The sequence below is a fragment of the Gymnoscopelus braueri genome (assembly GCF_963280865.1).
Source record: "Gymnoscopelus braueri genome assembly, chromosome: 9".
Taxonomy (NCBI): Eukaryota; Metazoa; Chordata; class Actinopteri; order Myctophiformes; family Myctophidae; genus Gymnoscopelus; species Gymnoscopelus braueri.
Genome location: NC_137610.1, coordinates 32,175,801 through 32,198,613, shown reverse-complemented (window position 1 = coordinate 32,198,613; position 22,813 = coordinate 32,175,801). Strand labels below are relative to the sequence as shown.

General features: G+C 42.2%; 1 protein-coding gene across 1 annotated transcript in view; it reads left to right on the top strand.

Annotated features, from left to right (window-relative positions):
• The window catches only part of deaf1 (DEAF1 transcription factor), a 33,743-nt gene that overhangs the window by 1,655 nt on the left and 9,275 nt on the right, over positions 1-22,813 (top strand). The window contains exons 3-10 of the mRNA XM_080437739.1: positions 1,975-2,104; positions 2,831-2,980; positions 4,960-5,099; positions 5,449-5,514; positions 6,450-6,494; positions 7,439-7,562; positions 10,216-10,317; positions 22,160-22,440. Coding sequence (XP_080293865.1) covers positions 1,975-2,104; positions 2,831-2,980; positions 4,960-5,099; positions 5,449-5,514; positions 6,450-6,494; positions 7,439-7,562; positions 10,216-10,317; positions 22,160-22,440 — 1,038 coding nt within the window. The remainder of the gene's footprint in view (positions 1-1,974; positions 2,105-2,830; positions 2,981-4,959; positions 5,100-5,448; positions 5,515-6,449; positions 6,495-7,438; positions 7,563-10,215; positions 10,318-22,159; positions 22,441-22,813) is intronic.

Here is a 22,813-nt window from a genome sequence, read left to right as displayed (position 1 = left end):
CATTATATGTTATCTGCACATTTCTAAAGTGACAATTTAGGACTTTTAAGATCTTTTTAATACCAAATTGTCAAATATTACGCAAGAAAGACACAAACATTGTGAAAATAGCCGATCTACAAGCTCACAAGTGAGCTTGTAGTTCGGCTATTTTCACAATATTTATCTGTGGAACCGAGTCAAACTGAATGTAATGCCTACAATTGCAAGTGCTTGTCAGCGTTGGCGGTCCCCAGTTCAAATATGATTATTTTGAGGGGTCCCCTCCCCACCCACCCAAGTTCAAATATGATTATTTTGGAGGGTCGTGGCCTTAAAAGTTTGTGAACCCTTTCTAAACAATATACTGTCAAAATAATAATATATACATTGAAACTTTAAGATACCAGGTAAACAATGAAACTAGCATCTGTTTAAATAACATGATAGCTAAATTATTACTTAATTATTTTAACATTGTGGTCAAGAAAAACAAGCCTAAGTCACAATTACATTAGAATATGACCAGGCTCTGTCTGTGGTCGTAATATCTAGGTCAGTCGCTAGCATCAATCGAACAGAAGGTGGCAGGAAGGGGTACAGGGAGAGTTAAGTGCTAAGGGCTGAGGACGAGTGGAGTCTGAAGAGGTGCGGTGGAAAATTGGGAGTGAGTCTGCAGTTCTAACTGCAATGGTTAGTTTGCACAGGAGTTCGTACAGGAATGCTTGCTTTTAAGAATAGTATTCAAAAGTGCCTTTTGTTTTATATCAACACATCACTGTATCACATGTACCTCATAACTCTCTGAAACCACACAATGAATGCACTGACAATGCTAAAGAAAGCCTATAGAAACGCCTATAAAAACTTCAGCATAGAAATGCAATTTGTCTGACTGAAAGGACAACCAATGTCATTTTTTGTTTGTGTAACACTACACACACACACACACACACACACACACACACACACACACACACACACACACACACACACACACAAGCATTGCAGGGTTCTGATTCAGCTGTGTGTGTCTCTGTGTGAGGGGTTGTATGTGTATACTGTACCTGTAGCCATTAATCAGACAGTGATATAGCTGTATATGCAGATTCGTCAGCAAATAAAACAGTCAACCTACCTTATTTCAGTCAGAACTACAGTATTTATTCATTTAATAGGAAATGTCCAGTCAGATTTTAAAGATCACAAGTGTACTTCTGCAGTCAATGTAAACCGTTTGTTGGGGATGATTTCTACTGTACTGTCCATCTTAAATGAGGTGAAACAGGTCTCTAGTGTTGACAGGTGAGAACTTCATATTTGTTGATAAGAAAAAAGAGAACTTCAACAGCTGACTTCAAAGCTGTGCTCAAAGTAAAAAGTAAAAAGAAGGAGGAAGTCCGCACACTGTTCTCAAGCTCCAAGAAACTCACTTTTTATTTTTGCAACGTTTCGACCTTCTAGGTCTTCATCAGGCCTGATAAAGACCTAGAAGGTCGAAACGTTGCAAAAATAAAAAGTGAGTTTCTTAGAGCTTGAGAACAGTGTGCGGACTTCCTCCTTCTTTTTCTTGATTCTTCCTTGATGTCCAGCACCTGGCCTAAATACAGGCGTGGGATGTGCACACAACCTTCTCTTTGAACTCAAAGTCAAAAGTACAATAATTGTCTTTGAAATGAAGTGGAGTAATAGTCAAGTAAAAAAACAAACAAACTAATACTCAAGTAAAATATAGAATACTTGGGAAGTGTACATAAGTACAGTACTCAAGTAAATGTACCTTGCTACTGGCCACCACTGGTTAATTTATGCTTTGTTGTGTCACTCAGTGAAAACAACAAGTCTGTTTTTCTGTTGAAATTGTTTCTTTTTGCAGGTCATTCAAGGAAACAAATTATGTGTTGGATAATGATGATGAAAATGCATTCAGACGGGTAGAATGTTCTAGTGCTTAGTGACTGTCCTAGATACAGTATATTTGATCTTCCCCTTTAGACTGGTAGGACCACGCTGCAGATCGGAGAAGGCCTCAACACCCAGAAGGCTACCCTCATAGTGGTCCACACAGATGGGAGCATAGTAGAGGCAACTGGTCTGAAGAGTGCTGCCGCTGCCATCGTATCTGGTAAACTATGGCCTGGATTTTCTCAATGCCCTATTGAACTGCCACTCACACTGCCACTAGCTTAACCTACTGTAGCTTTATCAGCAGGCCAGGAAAAGCAGCTTTTTCATGTACCCACTACAATGCTGTATGTACTCCAAAATTCACCATCCAGCTGAATTATATTACAAAATGTTTTTTTTTAAAAGATGGGATAGAGAGTCTAGATTTCTGATCCTGTCATTATGGATCACATAGTTTATTTCTTTTTTTTTTGTTTTTCTTTTTTTTGTACACATAGTTTATACACAGTTTATATCTGAAATGTGTTGCAAACTTGCATTACATTGCAGCACACAGTTTACACAGATATTTTAGACTCAAACGCACCTGCAGAGCTCTTCACCCTGGCCGGGCGCACACTGTGGGGAATATTAAAATAAATGATTTACTCCCACTGCATCATACTGAAGCCATTTATCTCCATCCACACAGCAATGCAAGTTTGGTGTTTAAAAAAATCTTCACTGTGGCCAGAGTTTTCAAAACATTTATTTTCAGGGGACAAAAACACCTTTGTGCGTCGACGAACCTCCCCAAGCACACTGAAGAAGCGGTGTTCTTTAAAATCACCTGTGTACGTGTGGACAGGGCCTACATGCCGCCACCAGTCCACGCTCATAGTCTGTCATCAAAATTGAACCTGACATTTCATCTGTTTTGCTGTTCTATGTGTTCCTCTACTAGGCCCTCAGACCCCTTCCACCCCACTAAGTCCTGGTCCAGAGAAGGACAATTGCTCCAAGTACAACTGGGATCCGTCTGTGTATAACAACGAGCTCCCCGTACGCTGTAGGAACACCAGTGGCATACTCCATAAGAACAGACTCGGCTCAGGTTGGTGGGAAGATTAGAAAGTTACACAAAGACACATATTGCATTGGAAGAAAGGGAGTCTACTGCCGCGCCTCAGCCAAACAAGGCAAGCCCGGTGCGTCGCAGGACAGAACAGCAATTGTAGAAGAGAACACACTGGAGACTCTTCCTCAGAGCCATGACTCTGAGGAAGATGCAGTAGCATTGAAACGTCAGTCATTTACTAGCACCAGCATTGTACTAGCACAGGGGTCGTTTTTCAGCCCAAGGACCCCCAAGCTGAAAGACACTATACATTTGTATTTTCATAGATTTCATAGACCATCACCAAACCTCTTTGATGAAAATAGCCGATCTACAAGCTCACAACGCCTCGCAGCACAAGGCGCTGTGAGCTTGTAGATCTGCAATTTTTTGCTTAAGTTCTTTTCAGAATAGGGATAATAGGATTCAAGTGGTTAATGTAAAAAAAAATATCCAATCACACAAAGATTTGGCGGACCCCCTGTAGTAACTCTGAGGACCCCCTAGGGGTCCCGGACCCCCCGTTGAAGACCCCTCTACTAGCACCTTAATAAAAGAGGCTTTAATTGTCCGAGCTGCTCCAGTGTGTTCTCTTCTACACATATTGCATTATGACTGTATTTACAATGCTGCCATTTTGCTCTTGCTCTTTCATACTCGGGTGAGTGCGGTGGCTGGCTATATACATCCTACATAGAATGAGCAAAGCGCCTTGTGTTTGTGTTTGCGTTCCATGGGCACAAATATAAGTCATGGGTCTGGCCTTTGAAAAGGTTACCTCTTTAACCTTTCCCTGTGCTGGTGCGCGTCTTTGTGTCACTTTCTGAGACACATGACTCGTGGATACAGAAGTGCTCTGTTGTATAAACAAGATGGAGTTTGGACATCACTTGTTGTTAAAGTGTAAGTATGCCTTCAGCATACTCTCACTTTCTGAGACACATGCTACAGAAACTAGGGATGGCTGAAAAAAATCTATTCTTGTCATAGGCAATTTGAGATTGTTATTTTCTACAATTACTACTTTTTCTAGTATTTTTTTTTCTTCTGTGAAACACATTGTGCTTTTCTGTATGAAATGTGGGATACTTATTGAGATATTAGCATTAAAAATACAGTATATTGTGTTTCCACCAAAACAACCAACAGTACTTAATGTACTGTTGGTTGTTTTACAGGTAAGAATCAGCTGATACATTTTGTATAAGGTACAGAAGTCTGCCACTTGGACTGTGGCAGATAATATATTTAACAATGCTTTAACATTCTTAATAACATGCATTTACATAGCATTTGTATACACATTAAGTTTACTAAGTGTTTTACATGGCATATGAAAGTAAAGTACCATAACAAAAGAACAATAATGGAATAAACCACTTGTTTTTGGCAGGGTTCTTCCACAAGGGGGGGGTCTCTGTTTGTGAAATCATCAATTGCATGGCTCTGACAAATATGCAGACCTAGTGGCACCTCCTGCCTGAAATGAAATATTGTCTTTTGTTTGATGGGTAATTAAATCAAACATTTTTAACTCAAATACCTAATTTTGGGGGCCCTTGACATGAAAACGCTATTTTGAGCCAAAGTCATGAGCAGGTTTGTGTGAATATAAAGTATATGAACTACATGTAAAGTGCATTTAAGTGGTTGGAAAGAGTAGAAAATAGAGTAGAAAATGTATATAGTCACTTGCATTTAGTCATTTAACCTTTTAAATCACATTATTAGCTTATCTCAGAGAATGAAAACCAATGTGGTTTGTAGTTTTTCATGGTTTCTGTACATTGTAGGTGGAATAGGTCACACAGGAGTCACAGTGCAACCGTCATGAAGAAGGGGGGAAAAGAAACTGTTAGGTCAAAGTTATATATTTTATGTCTTACATGAATTGAAGTTTACATGTTCATTCCCTGATCCCTTGAAGCTTGTTAAACGAATGGATTGTTTGTATGATTATTCCAATCGACCCACAGGTGGGAAGGGTCGCTGCATCAGGCACAACAACAAGTGGTACACACCCACCGAGTTCGAGGCAGCGGCTGGCCGTGCCAGCAGCAAAGACTGGAAAAGGAGCATCCGCTATGCTGGTCGGCCTCTGCAGTGTCTGATCCAGGTAATAGAGTGAGTCATTGGTCAGTGACAGGCCCTTTTGGATTGCCCTCCAGGCTCCTTGGTTTGTGCTCAGACTGTTAACCACAAACCATATACATTATATATTTCGTAGACCATGGCCCCCCAGGGGCCTATACTTGGCCCCCTCCTTTTCCCCTCTATACCAAATGTCTTTGCTGAACACAGCTGGTCTACAAACTCGCAAAACACATCGCATAACTTGACACATTGTGAGCTTGTAGATCTACTATTTTCGCCCAATGTTACTGTTCACCTATTATGACATGCCCAGACTAGGGATGCTAGGGTTCACGTGGTTAATGTGATGAATGGTGTTGATTCTCCTCTAGGAAAATATACTGAATCCCCATGCTGCTTCATGTACGTGCGCGGCCTGCTGCGATGACCTGGAGTTGGTGAGTTGGCACCATACTGAGCTTGGGGGTGGGGTTTAGGCCCTCTGGCCTGTCTATTATAAAACACTGTCTGAATTTATGATGATGACGTAATAATTTATCTTTCCAACTAACCTGGAATGTGCAGCTACATCTGTTAGGTGGCAAACAATATATTAAAAAATGAAGGACAATTAACATCTGTATGCAAATTACATCCTGCACATAATTCTGCATTCATTCAAACTCTGAACTCTGGCTGGGGAGGGAGTATGGGAGATATGTGGGTTATTGTTCTGTGTAATGATCATGATGTAGAGTCATAATTACATTTAATGTTGATATGGCATACTAACTATCAAGAAAATAAGAACATGGCACTTCATGCCAAAAAGGTTGAAGACCCCTGGTCTATGGTATGTATATATAGTGTGTGTGTATGGTCAACCATATAATGCAGATTTAGTTTCAGTCATTTATGGCTTAAGGCTAGCCTGGTAAGGCTTCCAAGTGGCTTCAACCTAGGTGGACGATCTATTAGTACGATAAGATAAACCTTTATTGTTCCCCGGAGGGAAATTCACGTCTCATAGTTGCAACAGCAGTAAGAGTGAAACACAGGCGATCTTAGGTAAGAGTCAAGACCCAAACTTAGATAAAAAATCTTAAAAATGTAGATTGAGATTAATTTATCAATAAATATAAATGTACAGTCTATCAACAGTGAATATATGAATTAATATGCATCTATCGCAGTGAATTTATGAATGAATGTGTGTGTGTGTGTACAGTATATGTTTGTATTGCAGTCTGGATTGATTAGGTCTGTTCACTTGGGGATCACTTCCTATGCAATGATTGTCAGTGACTGTATCTGTCTGTGCTTTTGTTTGTTTGTTTGTTTCTTACTTATTCTCTCTCTCTCTCTCTCTCTCTCTCACCCTATTTTTTCCTAGTGTTCCAAGGAGGGTGACTCTTTCGTAGGGGAGAACATGGGCATGGTAATTTGAATTTACCTCTTGCCTTTCCAGTCACAAAGCAGAGATCAGTCAATCAATAATGTCCTCTTTCCAAGGTTTTCATTTAGCCTTCTCTGATTTACTGACTTAATAAGAAGAATCACTTCAGACAGATTGCGGAAAGACACGCTGATTCATTTATTGTTGAGAGCGATGATGCTGAAAAGTTGCTTTTCAAGTTCAAAGTTCCCATCATTGCTGTGCACCCAGGCCAATTGAATTAATTCAGTGCAGACAAAATGTCCTCTGACATGTAAAGCACAAGCTAAAAAACACTCCATCAACCAGGAACTTCAGAAACTGCAGCTCATTTCCATTTTTGCTTTTATAAAGATCAGAATGATGCAGTATATTTGTCACAGGACGCCAAGGACAGCTGTGTCTTTTATATCGCTTATATAGGCTCATCTCCATCATGTGGTAATCATAGCTCTACCCTATTGACGGATAAGGGTAATTTAATTGTCTCCGTCAGGCCGAAGGCGTGGCCGAGACTATGTTTTCGCCCCTGTCCGTTTGTGTGTCCGTCCGTCTGTGAGTAGCTAATCTCCAGCACCGTTGGGATGTGAAACTTTGACCTCACGTTATCTCTGGGGTCATGTGATCAAGATGTATGAGTCAGATTCTTTAGATCCCAGACTGCCTTTAAAGTTTGCGGGCCCAAGGTAGGCAACCCGGCCTGGCTCCGAGGAGCACACTTTTCTAGTTTATACTACCGTCGCTTGACAAAAAGGATGTATGTACATTAAATAAGAAAAAGAGGTTGGGCATCAGCAATGGGTTTTCTCAGTGGAGTGCTAGACCCAAAATATATGTACATTATTAGGAAAATCACAGTTTCTTTGTCACACAGTGTCTTTTGTCATTTCAATGTTACCACGTGCCACAGCAATCAAAGTATCTTTACCTCTCTTGTCATTGCTAAGACCGGTCCGGTGAGACTGTTCGTCCCGTACAAGAGAAGGAAGAAGGACAGCGAGCAGCCAACCACCCCAGATAAGAAGGACCTTTCATCTCTCAAGAACATCACCCTGACTCCAGGGGCCACATGTAAGTCCAAGAATATCACTCGATGACTCCGGGGGCCACATGTTAGTCGCTTCCTATCCAACATGAAATTGATTGATCCAAGGGAACAGAGATCGCTGTCACCCTCCGGGGTAATTCCAGCAATCCAACGATTTTTCTCCAGTAATTACATTGCATTCATCCATTGTGGACAGCTTGGCCAACTCTGATCTCTTTTCAGCTTGGATCTTTTGCTTTTTAGCTTCCATTTTCATGTTTCATGTCTTTTTTTTTAATTTTTTTTTTATCTGTGGCAGCATAAGCAGAACCTTTCACACAATGTACACTGCAGAGAAGTTAGTTTGTTTTTTGATGATGGTGAAATAGTGATTTTGTTTGCCTTTTTCACAAATTAATAAATAAGACCATAATTGATCCCCACTTAACTGATTAATTATATGTGTTGGATTGATCTCAATTAAGTTTCAGGTCTCCCAGTTAATTTCCACACCATACTGAAATTAATGGAATCCAGTGTCTTCCTTGAAAATCAAACCATGGAATGCTTTGGAAAATAGTCAGCAGTAATGTCGAGTCTGCCGTGAGTTGATGTCAATGGGTTAAACATGCCAGACCACTTGTAGGGTTGTAAATTGTCACAGGTGCTAACCCCATTGTAGAGAACTACTCTAGAGCCTTCCCTTCCTGTGGCACTAAGAATGCAATCCAAGAGGAGGCCTTTTACCCTCTGCACTCCATGAATGGCCCGATTTGATTACATTGTTGATGAGTCCAGATGAGTTTCTAAATGTGTTTAAAAAAGAGGTCTTTGAGAGACAGTCACAGAGAAAGTGAGACACCAGTCACTTGTAATTAGCTTTTGAAAACTACCGCAGGTGGTTTTTAAGCAGTCGTTCATCAGCATACTGGGTGGGTGAAATGGGTCAATAGGTGAAATGAGCATTTTCAAATGCAAACTGAGAGCGGTTGGTTTGCATTTTCAAATGCAAACTGAGAGCGGTTGGTTTGCAGCCTATTATCACGAATTACATGCTTGTTGTTTTAATTAATAACGGCAAAGGTAATTATGATAATAATGAAACAACAAATTCAACAATTTTGAATCCATTCATAGTTTGACTTTGACGTAGTAAATATAGTGTGACGTTTTATAACTGACAGATATACGTATAATGGAACTTATTTTGACCTGTCTGTGTGATAGAGTAACACAACTGCAGTGGTTGGAAGTGGTCTTAGCTTCCTACACTTCTATTGAGAGATTTAGGCCCTGTGTTAGGTAGGAACCGTACTGGTTGAGAAGCAAGAGTTATTGTCTGAAGCGCAAGATCACCCCTACCCAAGCGGGCAAGCCCTCAGCTGTAGAAATCTCGGCCCTCACAAGACCCGTGTTTGAATCCTGGGTAGGATATAAATCTTATGGATTGCAACTTTAACCTTCTCTTTCCATCCCTCTATTTCTCTGTGGATTAATTTGCCTTCACTCTGCTTTGCTATGATTGCTATTGCCTCCCACCACCCCCCCCTTTCCACCTGGTAGACCCTGTCTACAAGGTTGCTTGTTTGTTGATATTTGCAGCATTTTGAACTTACATACTGAAATTACATAGTTGTCGTTGACCCATTTGAAAAATATTTCATAATTGAGGTCCCTGGCCTACTGTCAGCATGCAAAAGAAATATGACACTGCTCGGCCTAGTTGTATGCAAGATGTCCTTGCTCAGCTTCAAACTTGTATCAACTGTTTATGTCTGTTCATTTTGGGTGGTAGAAAGGGAAAATGGGCCACATTTTGCTCCTATACAGTACACACACACGCACGCATGTGCAGGAGAAAACGTGATTTCCATTTCTCCCAGACTGGTACAATATTATAGATCCATAGTGTGCCATGTGAAATTCATAATTCATCTTTAATATTTTTTAACATTTTGACATATTGATCTTTCTGCCCTTAACAATTGTTATTAACAGTGTAAGGAAAGGCCTTATGACGTTTCATAAACTTCAATGTGGGTTTACTTTCAACATCTATTTGTGCAATTTCTAACTTCAGAGCACTCTGTCTACCATATCAAAATCTGTGACCGCCCCTCCAGAGCATGGGATCATCAAAAAGTCCTGCGAAACGCCCACATTTTGAAGAAACACCCTTTTTTTGCTGGCTAGATGTAGGACTGGGCTATTACCCAGTCAAAAAGACACACAAGCAAAACAAAATCAGTTAGGTTGTTCCACCCAGATTGCAGTCTTGTCTACTCTCATCCCACAAATCCATTAATTAACTCAGAATCACTATGTGTGGGCATACAGGAGTTTTGTCCAGTTAATGTGCCACAAATCACATAACTATGTGCAAAATTACATGAACTTAACTTTTTTAAATAGAATCTGACACAATGAGATTGCTTCTCATCTGTCAGATTATTTGCCCTTGTGCTTGTTGATGGCTACAGTATACCGCAATACAGCACACCCTGCTGGCCTAGAAATCCAACTTCCACTAGAGCCATGCTGCTGTCTTCTCACTCTCTGCTTTCCTTCTGTGGATTCAATAAAGAAAAAACCAAAGGGAAGCGAGCAACTAAGTCTTATTTTCATTTTTGCTTTAAGGTTAGTTTAATTAAAACGTAACGTGTTTAACTTGTCCCCTCCACCGCCTTTCTTTGGCAGTTAGCGTGTCCCCGTCGGGCCAGATCACCGTTGATACGACACCTGCCACCGACATCATCTCAGAGGGCACATCTCAGAGCGAGGTGTTCACTAGCACTGCAGGTAAGCCCACCTCAGGTCACACCCACAATAGACTTTCATCAGAAGGTACTACTGCTTTTATTGTTTTGTTTTGTTTTGTTTTGTTTTGTTTTTCTCTCTTTTTCCCCCAATTGATCAAGGTATGATTTGAAAACTAGTATGAGAGAGATTCAACAGTTGTGTAACTGTTTTAACCACTTAGACCACTAGATACTTTGTGGACCTGGGTCGCCTAGGGGTCTGTTCTCGGCCCAGTAATTTTTTCCCTCTACACCAAATGTCTTGCCAAAAATTGGCGATCTATAAGCTCACAACCCATCGCGAGCTTGTATATGACATGCCCAGAAAGACATTGACGCTAGGGTTCAAGTTGTAATACAGCGCATTGCTGACCTTGACTAAATAATAAGACAGATTATACTGCAGTCACATGGGGACAACAGCAATTCCTTTTATAATTTTTTTACATTAAATAATCAGACATGACCTTTGTTAGGACATGCAAAAAATGCTTGACATGGGCACATATTGCATACTGTATAGTGGAAATTGCTCATTAGTACGATCACTATATTTGAGTCAAAGTGCTTCTGACACGTGTTCAACCACAGCTTGTGTGAGGGGGGTTCTCTAACCCTCAGTGACATTACCTGTTCCGACTTCCCTCCCCTGGGTCACACAGGATATTTAAAGGTACTGCCCCCAGGCAACAGTGGCATTTTGACCTTGTGTGTCCCGCCACTGCATGCGTCACTTTCCAGTGTCTAAACTATGTCGGCGGAGGTGCCCCCCCCCCCTGCCCCAGAAAATGGCTCTCAGTTCCTGCACCAGATATCCCAGCAGTAGTCTCCATGAGTGCCTCAAACCCCAGAGCCTATTCATCATCCTATCTTATGCCCGGGTCCCCATGTCTGCATGCCGCTGGCTGACACACATACGGTCCCCCCTTCCTGTCCCATTTAATAAGGTCCACAGAGACGGCGGTCTTGCGTTTCTGTGCCAGGGAACCCCAACCTACAGTATAAGCTATTACTGGGTGAAGAATGAGCCGTCATCGGGCCTCTCTCTCCTCTGTCCGACTCTTTACTTTACTTTCTCCGTCATCCATGGTTCCATGAGAACAGATGTGGGATGTGGATGTGGCACCAAAGGCTCTCTTGATTATTTGTCACCCCTGAACCCGGGATGCAAAGTGTGTGTCTTTAGTGTCCTTGATATACAGACACACACCTTATTTCATTAAGTCACGTGCTACACACAAATACAAACTTCAATCCTATCATATATAAAAAATTGGCTTAAGGGAGGACGGGATCATGGTGGCAGTATTTTGGGCATGTAATTATAGGTGAACTTTGATTTTTTTTTCTAAAATATTAGATTTTAACCTTGTACATTGGCTAATTTCGCTACTTTTGTGCGACACTTTCATATGACGAAGTAGGGCATTCATATAGGAGAAAAAAAAGAAAAGAACTACATTCGATACAAGGTTTCTGCCCAACAGTGACAATATGCACACAGCGATCCTGTTATCCCCCGTAATAGCCAGATTGTCTTTCTGTCATATGACCCTGCTTCCACACATCAAGGTTGATGAAGTAACCAAGGCTTTGCTAGCTGCCACACAGGTGGGCGGTTGGTCGCCCAAACTCTCCGGTGGTTCAGTGAGCCGTCAGTCAATGACATCACTAGTACATACAGGGAGAACTGCAGAGGTGGCGAGGAAAATGGTTGAAGGCTCCTTTCAGGATCTGGGAGGAGCGGGGAGGGGGGTTTCTTTGAGGGAACCTCTCTACTCTCTACTTTCCATAATATATTCCCCACTCCTTTGGGGTATTTTTTGTCACTGCACATTTGCACATGCACTGTAGGTGAAATATGTCCTCTGTATTATTTACCCATCCTAGATATTAGGAGCAGTGGGCGCTATTAATACAGTGCTCAGGGAGCAGTTAGGGGTTAAGTGTCTTGCTCACGTACACTTTGACACATAGTCAGACTGGGGGTGGACTGAGGGGTGAACCAGCGACCGTCTGATTTCCATCATTCCATGGTAATGATTTGGTGCCCTTGAGTCATGCCTCATGGCGGCAGTGGCTCAGGGGTAGAGTGGCCGGGTAGAGTGAGCTGGAAACCGCAAGGTTCCCAGTTCGATCCCGGGCAGAGTTAGTGTCGAAGTGTCCTTGAGCAAGACACTGAACCCCTAATTGCTCCCGATGAGCAGGTTGGTGCCTTGCATGGTTTCCTCTGCCATCGGTGTGTGAATGTGTGTGTGAATGGGTGAACAATCTATGTAAAGCGCTTTGGATAAAAGCGCAATATAAATATAAATACATTTATATACATTTACCATTTTTACCATGCCTAGGAGGCAGATCGGTGTGATTTTAACAACTTAAGCCCTATATACTTTGTTGTACGATGAATAGTGAAAATAACCCAGAGCTTGTAGATTTGCTATTTTTGGAAAACAAAAAACATAGGGAGATCAGAGTATAGTGTCAGTTATGCAGAGTGTCCTATTTCCTTCTCTCCTGCCTTCTTCCTCAAATTCCTCAGACTGGATTTGAGGTTCTACTGTGGGCAGTGGGCAGTGCTTTAATAAGCAAGATAATGATGGTGAAAACACAGTACGTTTCTGCATTAAGTGGTTTTATGAACCGGGTCCCATTGCCCTGTACTTCTCAGACACCCAGCAAGTGTCTGGGGATGACAGGCATCAGCGAGAGCCATCTCCCCACCCTCCCTGTTCTCATTCAGAGAGCCGCCTCTCTGACGTGGTGTCACGCTGCCATTCCCTTGCTTTCCTACGCTCTTTTTTTTTTTTCTGTCTCTCTTTCTTACCGTCCGGGTTTTCCCTCTTGGCTCTCTTTCTATATCGTTAGCGCTCTCTGTGTCTGTCTGTCTGTCTCTCTCTCTCTCATGCGCACACACCCCAAGATAACATTTCTGAAGATCACACACACCCTTGCATGTACTTGTCGGGGCCACACACACACACACACACACACGCACATGCCAACATTCACCTAGTTAGTAGTACACACATATGCTTGCACACCCCGCTCACATAATACACTATACCTGTGCCCCACTGTTCCTGCTGCTCCTGCTGACCTGCTTTACAAAATCTTCACACAATTAGACCCAGGGCTCAAGATGGATGCCTGGTTATTTTAGGAGACGTCTAGAAGTGGAGGGGAGCCCGTCTGCTGAGGCTGAATGAAGCCCCAGGCTGTTTACCTCAGGCAACCGTGACCTTTATCAGCCTTTTCTGACCATGATTAAAGTCTCGGCTGTCTGCGCTCTATACACTGTAAAGTCTGTAAGTCTCCAGTGTTGATTTAACTCTGAGAATGTACAAATGTAACCATTTGGGGTTGCATTTGGTTACATTCTCAGAGTTAAATTAACACCAAAATGAGAAGATGGTGCAATCATATACAGTAGCACCTTCATGCAAAGGGCTTTACAGTGTGCGTTACATTCTCACACACACACACACACACACACACACACACACACACACACACACACACACACACACACACACACACACACACACGCACACACGCATGTGCGCGCACTCACCCGTGTCTTGCTCAAGGACACTTTGAAACTAACCTAGAGGCAGCCGGAGATAACAAGCGGCTGCTCTACCTCCTTTGCCAGGATTTTACTACAGTATGTACGACAGGACAAGCCTGTGTCAACGGGCCAGTATGGCTGCAAATATGAATAAACTGCATGATTACACACTAGCAAATCAAGGTACAGGAATGGTACCTAAAAGAGTACAAATGCTTTATTGCTCCAGCTGTACCGGTACGAGCACTGTACCGTACCTTTTGAACATTGGTGCATTCTTGTCTGTACCTCTAAAAGAACATTTCTGCACTCCTACTGATTTAATTTTTCAAACTTTTATATCCTGGTACAAAAATGTACCAAATGGAAAGAAAGGTACACCTCATTGTGTACCTTTGAGGCTAAAACATACCCTTATATTCATAGACAAATACATTTACAACTACTTAAAGAACTAACAATTAGTTTGAATCTTTTACGAAAATCAATTCTTGGAAAATATTTTGTACCTTTTGTAATTAAACGAAGGTTCACATTTCCGTACCTTCTGACAAATATACCTTTGGGTACAGAAATGATGTGTATAATGAGGTTTATGAATGAATCTCTTAATTAATGATTCTCTTGACTCTTCTGCCATCATCATTGTGAGTGACGGAGAAAGAAAGTTTTAAGCATGGGTGTTATTGAAAGTTCACTAGGAGTTTTAATTGAATGGTTGAAAACGTTTGAAATTCCAATTACAGTAGGCCTATATAGATTTTTCATCAGGGCAGAATGATGAGATAAAAGCACACGGATTGCATCCGCCTATTTCTATTACAGTTACAAATGGCCTTTGCTGAAAATAGGACCCAGGTGGATGTACCCAAACCTCTGGCTGCAGTGGCTCAGCAACAATAACAATGGAACTGTAATGCCTGCTGGTATACTTGGTTGCATGGAATGTTGTGCGCTGAACATGGCAGATCTACAAGATCACGACGCATTGTGCTGTGACGCATTGTGAGTTTGTAGATCTGCTATTTTTGGTGCGCAACACCGGCACACAAATACGTATAAATCACCCTTAAGAACCCACCAAACATCAGTTTGCCTTTTCTTAGATGGCACTCACTGGGGCAGGCATGCAGCTCCTCATTCCCACTCTCGCTCTCCCCCTCGCTCTCTCTCTTTCTAATCCGTCTTTCTGCATACAGTACCTTCCCTCCCATAAGCCTCACCTCTGTCTACTCGCTCCACTGAGTATGGATTCCAGTGAACAGGAAGGAAGCTTTGTGCTGGATGTTTGTTGTGGCTTGACCTTTCATACACATACACACACACACACACACACACACACACACACACACACACACACACACACACACACACACACACACACACACACACACACTCTGACAATTTTGTCTGTCTTCCAGATGCTGTACCAGTGAACCTAGATTATCCTAGCATAGAGATCCTAGATCTCTATGAATTTGATGTATTACCTCAATTGTAAATTGTACACTCTACTCCTCTCTTTCTCTCCATCTATATTCACTCACATTTCACTTTCTCTCAGCACACGTCATTTTCATTATAATATAATGAAAATGACATATTATTTCGAACTGCCCTTTGCCTTTCTGCTGTCACATTGTCTACATTTCACTCTCTTAGTCTAATATAATCCTCCCATCTGCCCTGACCCTCAGTACCTACCTTCTGTTGGGTGTGATTGGGTTATTATCTCACGGCCCCGCAATCTCCCAGTGATTTGTTTTGATAATTTGCTTCCCCACTGACTTGTCATTTAAGTTGCGTGAATTGTGCACGTGGCATGAATAATTCAGCAAGCAATTTCTGATCGCATCGCTTCTCCACCGCTCGCCGTTCACACACAGCGGACACTCCAGTCGAGCTGCCTTGATTGGCTATTTGAAAAGTCCCCCAGCGAGCACTCTGATTTATCAGGACACGGCCGTTCACATGGGATGTCGCTAGAACATGCACCTTGATTGACAGGTGGAGCTGTCACGCTTTTGATCACCTTACCTCAACGTCGTGAACAAGACTAACCCCTGTCCATCAAGTGAATTATGGTGGTGTTATAGACATAGATAGGGTGGGGGGAGCAGCAGAGCCCTGCTGAATGTCCCTGAATGAATGCACATTTACACATACTCACACACTTGCACCAAATCTGTTTTGAGTGCCTTGTGTGGCAGTGTGAATTTAGGACAGTGTAAATTGGGCTGTGTTATCCAGTGATGGGAAAATCCCTTGCAGACAGACTGGGCATGTCTGTTTTACACACAAGTCACATGCACAGGCTGTTCCTACTCTTGTTAGTGATACTGAGTGAGTTTGTCCCTAAAAGCTGTCTTTAGGGCTGAGTAAATGGCAAAATCCCTTAAGTGTACTGATATTTAACTTCTGGACCTCTCATCTAGTAGTTATGGCAGGCAAGACTCCTAATCTCTGTCCAATCAATGGGAGCACACATACAGTAAGCAGTAGCACCGTGCATTAGGCTGCTCCTTTTTTCTGGTCCCACGGTATGACTGTGGGACCGAAGAGGCTCATGCAATGGATGCCAGCTCTGGGTCATTGGGGTTTAAAGTGTACAGGTAATTGTTGGAATAATGACATACTCACGCATTGATGTGCATACGCAATTGCACACTCTAGTGTAGACTACTCGTTTTGTGTCAGGTCTGGTTGCACGGAACGTGCTTTCACTGTCAAGTCTAGAACTCCCCTTCTGGAGCGGTGAAGCTCCTGTGGTTGGATGCGGGCCAGAGGCCAGCCTATTCCCCATGGGCCCCTGGCTCACCTAGTGCCATTGCTTTGGCTAGCTACTGCTACTTTACACCAAGCTCCTCAGTCCATCCAGCTGGAGGAAGATGAATCCCCACACACACACACACACTATCCACTGAAGCAGAAATAGGCCACACACGCCTCATGTTCAGCCACCTGCTGCTGCAGCCCTCACCCCAGTGAGTGAGAGGACGTGAGAGAGAAACCAGGGAGATGCACATGCACCTACACATTGTGCACACCTTCATATAGGAGGCGAAAGGCGTTTTCGACTTCAGATTTTTGCAACTTGTCTGTCTTTTACAATGAGCAACTTTTATTAAATAACGTTATTGTACACAGTTAAGTGCAGAATGACTCAGGCCTGACTACAGTGCAGCAGAACGATTACTTTCAACAAAGAAATACAATAATAACGGCATGTGTTCTGTATTTTTCTTGGCCTGTAATACATTTCTTTCCAACTTTAAAATGTGCAAGAGACAGCAGGCTACATGCAGAGAACTTGCAAGAAACAAGAATCAACAGACACATTACAAGGCCTACTCAAAACCAAAATATAACATAACATTGTACCTTACATTGTTTGGTACATTTTACTAGGGAAGCGGGGAAAACAGAAAGCCTGACGGCAGCACAATATGCAGTTCCACAATGTGGTCGATCTGTATTTCAGACATTTCACGTGTGTAAAGCCTGGTGATGCGAGGTTAGCGTCTCAGTAACATTAAACAGTCATCTATCTTTCTGGAAATGTTTTCCACTGCCATATAGTTTCCTGCAACGGTTTTTGATCAAAAACTTGTATTTAAAAAAGAAAATGAACCCTACAAAGCGATCCCCCTCTATGAAGCCTACCGTTTTTGTTTTGATGTCAATATTATAGATTCCATGGTGGCCAGCAACATTGGATATCGTCGGTGTCCAGGACAAACCAGCTAACTCCATTTTCATCTTTTTTTTTTCTTTTCATAAATCAACGCTATTGAACACCCTTTACGTCTGTGTAAAAAATCTAAACATTTGAACCAATGAAAAGTATTAAAAAGCGCCTCTGACGAAAACTCCCAACTCCATTGGATCCTCAAACTGTCCGTCAAAAACAAACAACTCCCCCCTCTCCTCTCCAGTGCTGCCTTTTCACAGCATGAGTAAAGCGCGCTGCGCAGTGAACGAAGAGGAGGAACACGGATACAAACTCCCCGTACTCTTTTAAAACTATGCAGTGTACCTGTTTATCAAACTTAGCACTGACGCTAATGTTATGAAAACAAGTAATTACATTTCTAAAATCTATGAAGTGTTTAATGAGGAGAGCAATGTGACAAGAAGAAAGACGTTCATAGCATTTCTGCCGCGCTAGTTTTACTACCTCTTTGCAGAAGTTATTGTAATATTTAAAGTCCTGTTTATTATTGTAGGCCTATATAATAAGTGTCATGAAGCATCAAGGCATTAATTCACACATTGTTGTGATGCATTGTGAGCTTGGAGATCCATTGTTAGCTTTTGGGAATTTGTACCATTTTGAAACCTCTCCCTCAGCAGCGAGTGGAGCTATTGTTGTTTGGACACCTAACTCCATTTCAGCTTGATTTCTGCTCGTCTGAAACTACTAACTCCACTTGCGCTGGGTAAAGTGTTGATTTACCCGCGATCTGGGTAAAGTGTTGATAATATAATGACACATGCAAGTATCTGACAATATATAAAGTCACTATACCAACTTTGATGAGGCAGTATTGCTTTGTTTTAAAAATATAAGGTTTTCTTCATTTCCTGAAAATTTTCAGTTTTTTCGTTTCCTGAACAATGAGCGTTTTGGAGTTAGCAGGTTCGCGCTGGACAGCAGAGATATGATACATATACCGTATGTTGGGTTTGAATCAAACAGGATGAAGTTTGCGGCTTTTGATAAAGTGCAGGTCAGCTGCGCACCTCTTCAAAGGACCCCGATGGAAACAAGCCATAGGCTTTCTTGGGTTTAAAATCCTCTTAGCAGACCTTGTATTGAACTGTACTTTCCTGTGCTTTTTTTGCAAACTGCTAATAAAGTATTCAATCAATCAATCAATCAATCAATCAATCAATTCAACCAATCAAACACCTCCTTGCACATTGACGCGCTTGTTAATGAATGTTTTACATTCAATCTGAGAACTGCCAACAGTCACCCTGAAAATGAGCGTAACACCATCCCTAGTTGGAAAAGGGCAGAATCACTCCTGTCCTTTATGAATAACCAATCCTACTTACAGGTTGCATTCTGTACACACACACACACACACACACACACACACGCACACACACACACACACACACACACACACACACACACACACACACACACACACACACACACACACACAAGAATAAAAAACAACGACGACTCGTTGACTTCTCTCTGTGAATGTCAACTCGTGTTAATGACATAGACGCCCTGACTTTTGGGTTAATGCCCTAACGCACATGTTGTGGTACAGTACAGTGGATGTGATTAGTTGTCAAGGCAAATCTATGTACAGTATCTTACCTGCTGTGGGACGAGGCAATACATGAGTCCTGCATGAGAATGACCTGCTTCCGTTTCCCTCTGGTTTCTAAAACAGTAATCTGGGTTACTGGGTTGTTTCCTGCAGAGGTACTATGTGTGTGTGTGTGTGTGTGTGTGTGTGTGTGTGTGTGTGTGTGTGGAGGTACTTGTGTACCTCCACACACAAGTACCACAAGTGTGTGTGTTATAGGAGCGACTATTTGGCCTATTTTCCCTAGCTCCCCCTTACTTCCTACCCAGTTTCATTTCAGGCCTCTAGACAGAAATGTATTTCAACAGTCGATACAAGGTTGGGAGCTGAGCAAGGACAACTTTGACAGACACAGTTTCAAACTTGTTCTTTTCGCCCTCACTTTTATTGCATTCCTTACACAGCAAGGCTATTTATGATGACACTCCTGCTCAATAATTCTCTACCGGTTGGTTATAGGACCACAGACCTAAGTGCTTTGAACAGACCAGCATTGCCATTTGTAGAACCTTGTACTCTCGTTAGTGGGGCTAAAATAAAATATCATTATTGTGCTGCAATGGGGGGGGGTATATATTGTGTATTCACTGGGTGACGTGAATAAAGCATTTTGTTGCTTCTGAGTCTTCGCTCCAGCTGAAAAATTCCAAATGAGGTGATGTTCGCTTCACCTTTCACATCTTGACAGCCAATCAGCGTTGATGTTGTTCTGTAGGATTGTTTTGTTCTACTACTGTGTGCCAGCCTCAAGGTGTACAGTTGACTCCTTGATTCATCCAGCTCCAACCGCCCGGGAACCAGCAACACACACAAGCCCTTGCAGAGGCACAGGAACTGATTTTGAACACAGTTAAATGAACACTGGAGAGGTTACTGACATTTGCTATCCGTTTTTTGTGCTTACAAACAAAACAAGCCCCTGAATTTGGTATTTGAGTCAACAAGCTGTGCTCTATTCAGTCCCGACGTGACATCTTGCCGGGCGGGGGATCCTGCTCAGTCCTCCCGGGCAGTAGAGCTGCCGGCCAGGAAGGTTGTTTTTGACAGCTTGATTGTAAACGATCAATATTTTTGGGTCATGAAATACAGTACTGTTAGTAGTTGCTCAGAGAATTCGGTACTGTTTCCATAGTATATGTACAGTGTCAGTGATTGATAGCAGGCGTGTGTTCATTAGTTGAACACACAAATGAGCAACGTTACGGTTAAAGTTGTGGGTCTATCTGTCTGCGTGCCTGGATTATGCCCAAATATGGACAGATAAATAAAACAAGTAAGACGCGCGAACGCGGGAAGCGAACGCCAACAAAATTAAATGATAATGAAAAGAAATCATCTAAAAAAAAGTAACCAATAAAAAAAAATATAAAAAATCCAAAAAAATTCTGCGTTAAAAGGAGCATCTTACAAAAATACAAATTCCCCAAAAAATAACTTTGAATGTTTTTGAACAATTCAACAAAGTGTTTGAAGTGGCTGTTTCACCCACTTCCGGGGGGCGGAGCCAAAATCCGAGCTCGAAGTATTTGTTCGTAGACCCCCACTTAGGGGGGGTAGAAAAAGTTTCGGAGCGATTCGGGCACTTTTCATTTAACATGGGGTTTCAATGGGGAGTTTTTAGGAACCTTCTCCGGGGCGTGGCTTCCGGGGGAAGGGGCAGGCTTAAACGCAACCTTGACAGGTGTGTTCAGTTTTCAAAGGCCTTTCATTTGATGTATGGTACGTCTATATTGGACATTTACTTGGCTGCACACAGGGCTGAGGCAGTGCACGCACACAGAGACACACACGGAGACACACACCCACAACCCGAGCACGGTTACATAGGGTGCGTTCGGAAATACAGCACTGAGCGCACTGGCCAATACAAACTAATAGGCGAGTGCGCTCCGGTGTGCAATATCCGAACGCACCCATAGTAAGCTCCACTTGGTCGGAGGCGCGGCTTCGCCGCGCCTCCTTCCGCGTTCGCAACAAATGTCTATCTTTTTTTTTCCACGGCCCATTCAAAATCTGGCTGCTCACATGCTCTGATCGGCAGTATGTCTGTCTATCTTTATCTTTGTGTGAGAATCCCTCATTCTCCAACAAATCCCAGTCTTAACCACTTAAGCCTGATTTATACTTCATCATACTGTACAACGTTGTCGAGGCAAAAATAGCCGATCTACAAGCTCTCAACGTGACATTATGTTTCTTGTTGTATTTTAGAAATAAAATGGACATCTTTTGAAAATGTTCAACTAATTTAGTTACTAATCTTTTTTGTTCTCTTGTTTGATCTCCCTTCCCACTTGACCCTTCCTCCCCCTCTTCTTTCTATGGAAATAACGTTGGATGTACGAAAGCGAATTTCACCCACTTTTTTACCTTGTAAACCTGTGATGTGACAATAAACCTGATTCTGATTCAGATTCTAAGGTTGAAAGTGTCATTTTAAGATTTCTTTGGCTATTCAAAAATAGCAGATATAAGCTCATAGCGCGGCACCGAGTGCAGCGCTATGAGCTTGTAGATCTGCTATTTTTTTTTTAAATCATGAAAATGTGTGCAAATCTTTGAATATATATATATATTTAAAGCGAACATTTGTAACTCAAATCTTTGCTTCTGGGGGATTTGACAAATGTCTTCTAAATCCTATCATTTTTTTAAAAATACTTATGTTGCTATAATCAGCCTTTTCTTGTCAAGGACCACCCAAAATGATGTGTATTTGGCCGCGGACCCCCATCTCAAAATGTTTTGTTCCAGGGACCCCCCAGAAGCAAAGATTTGAGTTAGAAATGTTTGCTTTAAAAATATATATTCAAAGATTTGCACAAATTTACACGATTTCTTTCAAAAGAATAGCCCAAAGTGTAAAATAATGGTTTAAGTGGTTACACATATGCGTTCCCGTTTTTTAATGGGTTAATCCTCCCCTCCTCCCCCACTCACAGTGTTGACGGCGCTGCCAGCCCTGGCCATGCCCTCCCAGGTGGTACAGGCCAAAGTGGCGTCCCCACCCCCCAGCCTGGTCAATGGGCTGGAGGTGGCGCAGGTGGGGACTCTGTCCCAGGTGGGAGCCATGGGCGACAGTCAGAAGAACACTTGGTTGTACCTGGACGAGATGGCCAACACACTGCTGACCAACGTTCAGGAGCTCAAGGCCCTCATCGAGCAGGCCAAGCAGCATGCTGCCCAATCAGGGCAGGACAAAGGTCATGTGACCAAGAGGGAGGTGAGTGGACCGGCTGCTCTGGTTGGCGGCACATGTACATTTACTCAAGTACTGTACTTGAGTAGCATTTTGAGGTATTTTTGACTTTACCGGAGTATTTCCAATTTTCAATACTGGAGTATTTCCAATTTTCAATACTTTTACTTCTACTACACTACATCTCAGAAGCAAATATTGTACTCCGCTACAATTATTTGAAAACTTTAGTTAGTAGTTACTTTGCAGACATTAATTATTATACTATAAAACATACTTTAACCACTTTATGCCTATTTTATACATAGGCTATTTGAAAATAGCAGATCTACAAGCGTAAACGAGCTTGTAGATCAGCTATTTTGAAACATTTTAGTACTTTTACTTTTGGTACTTT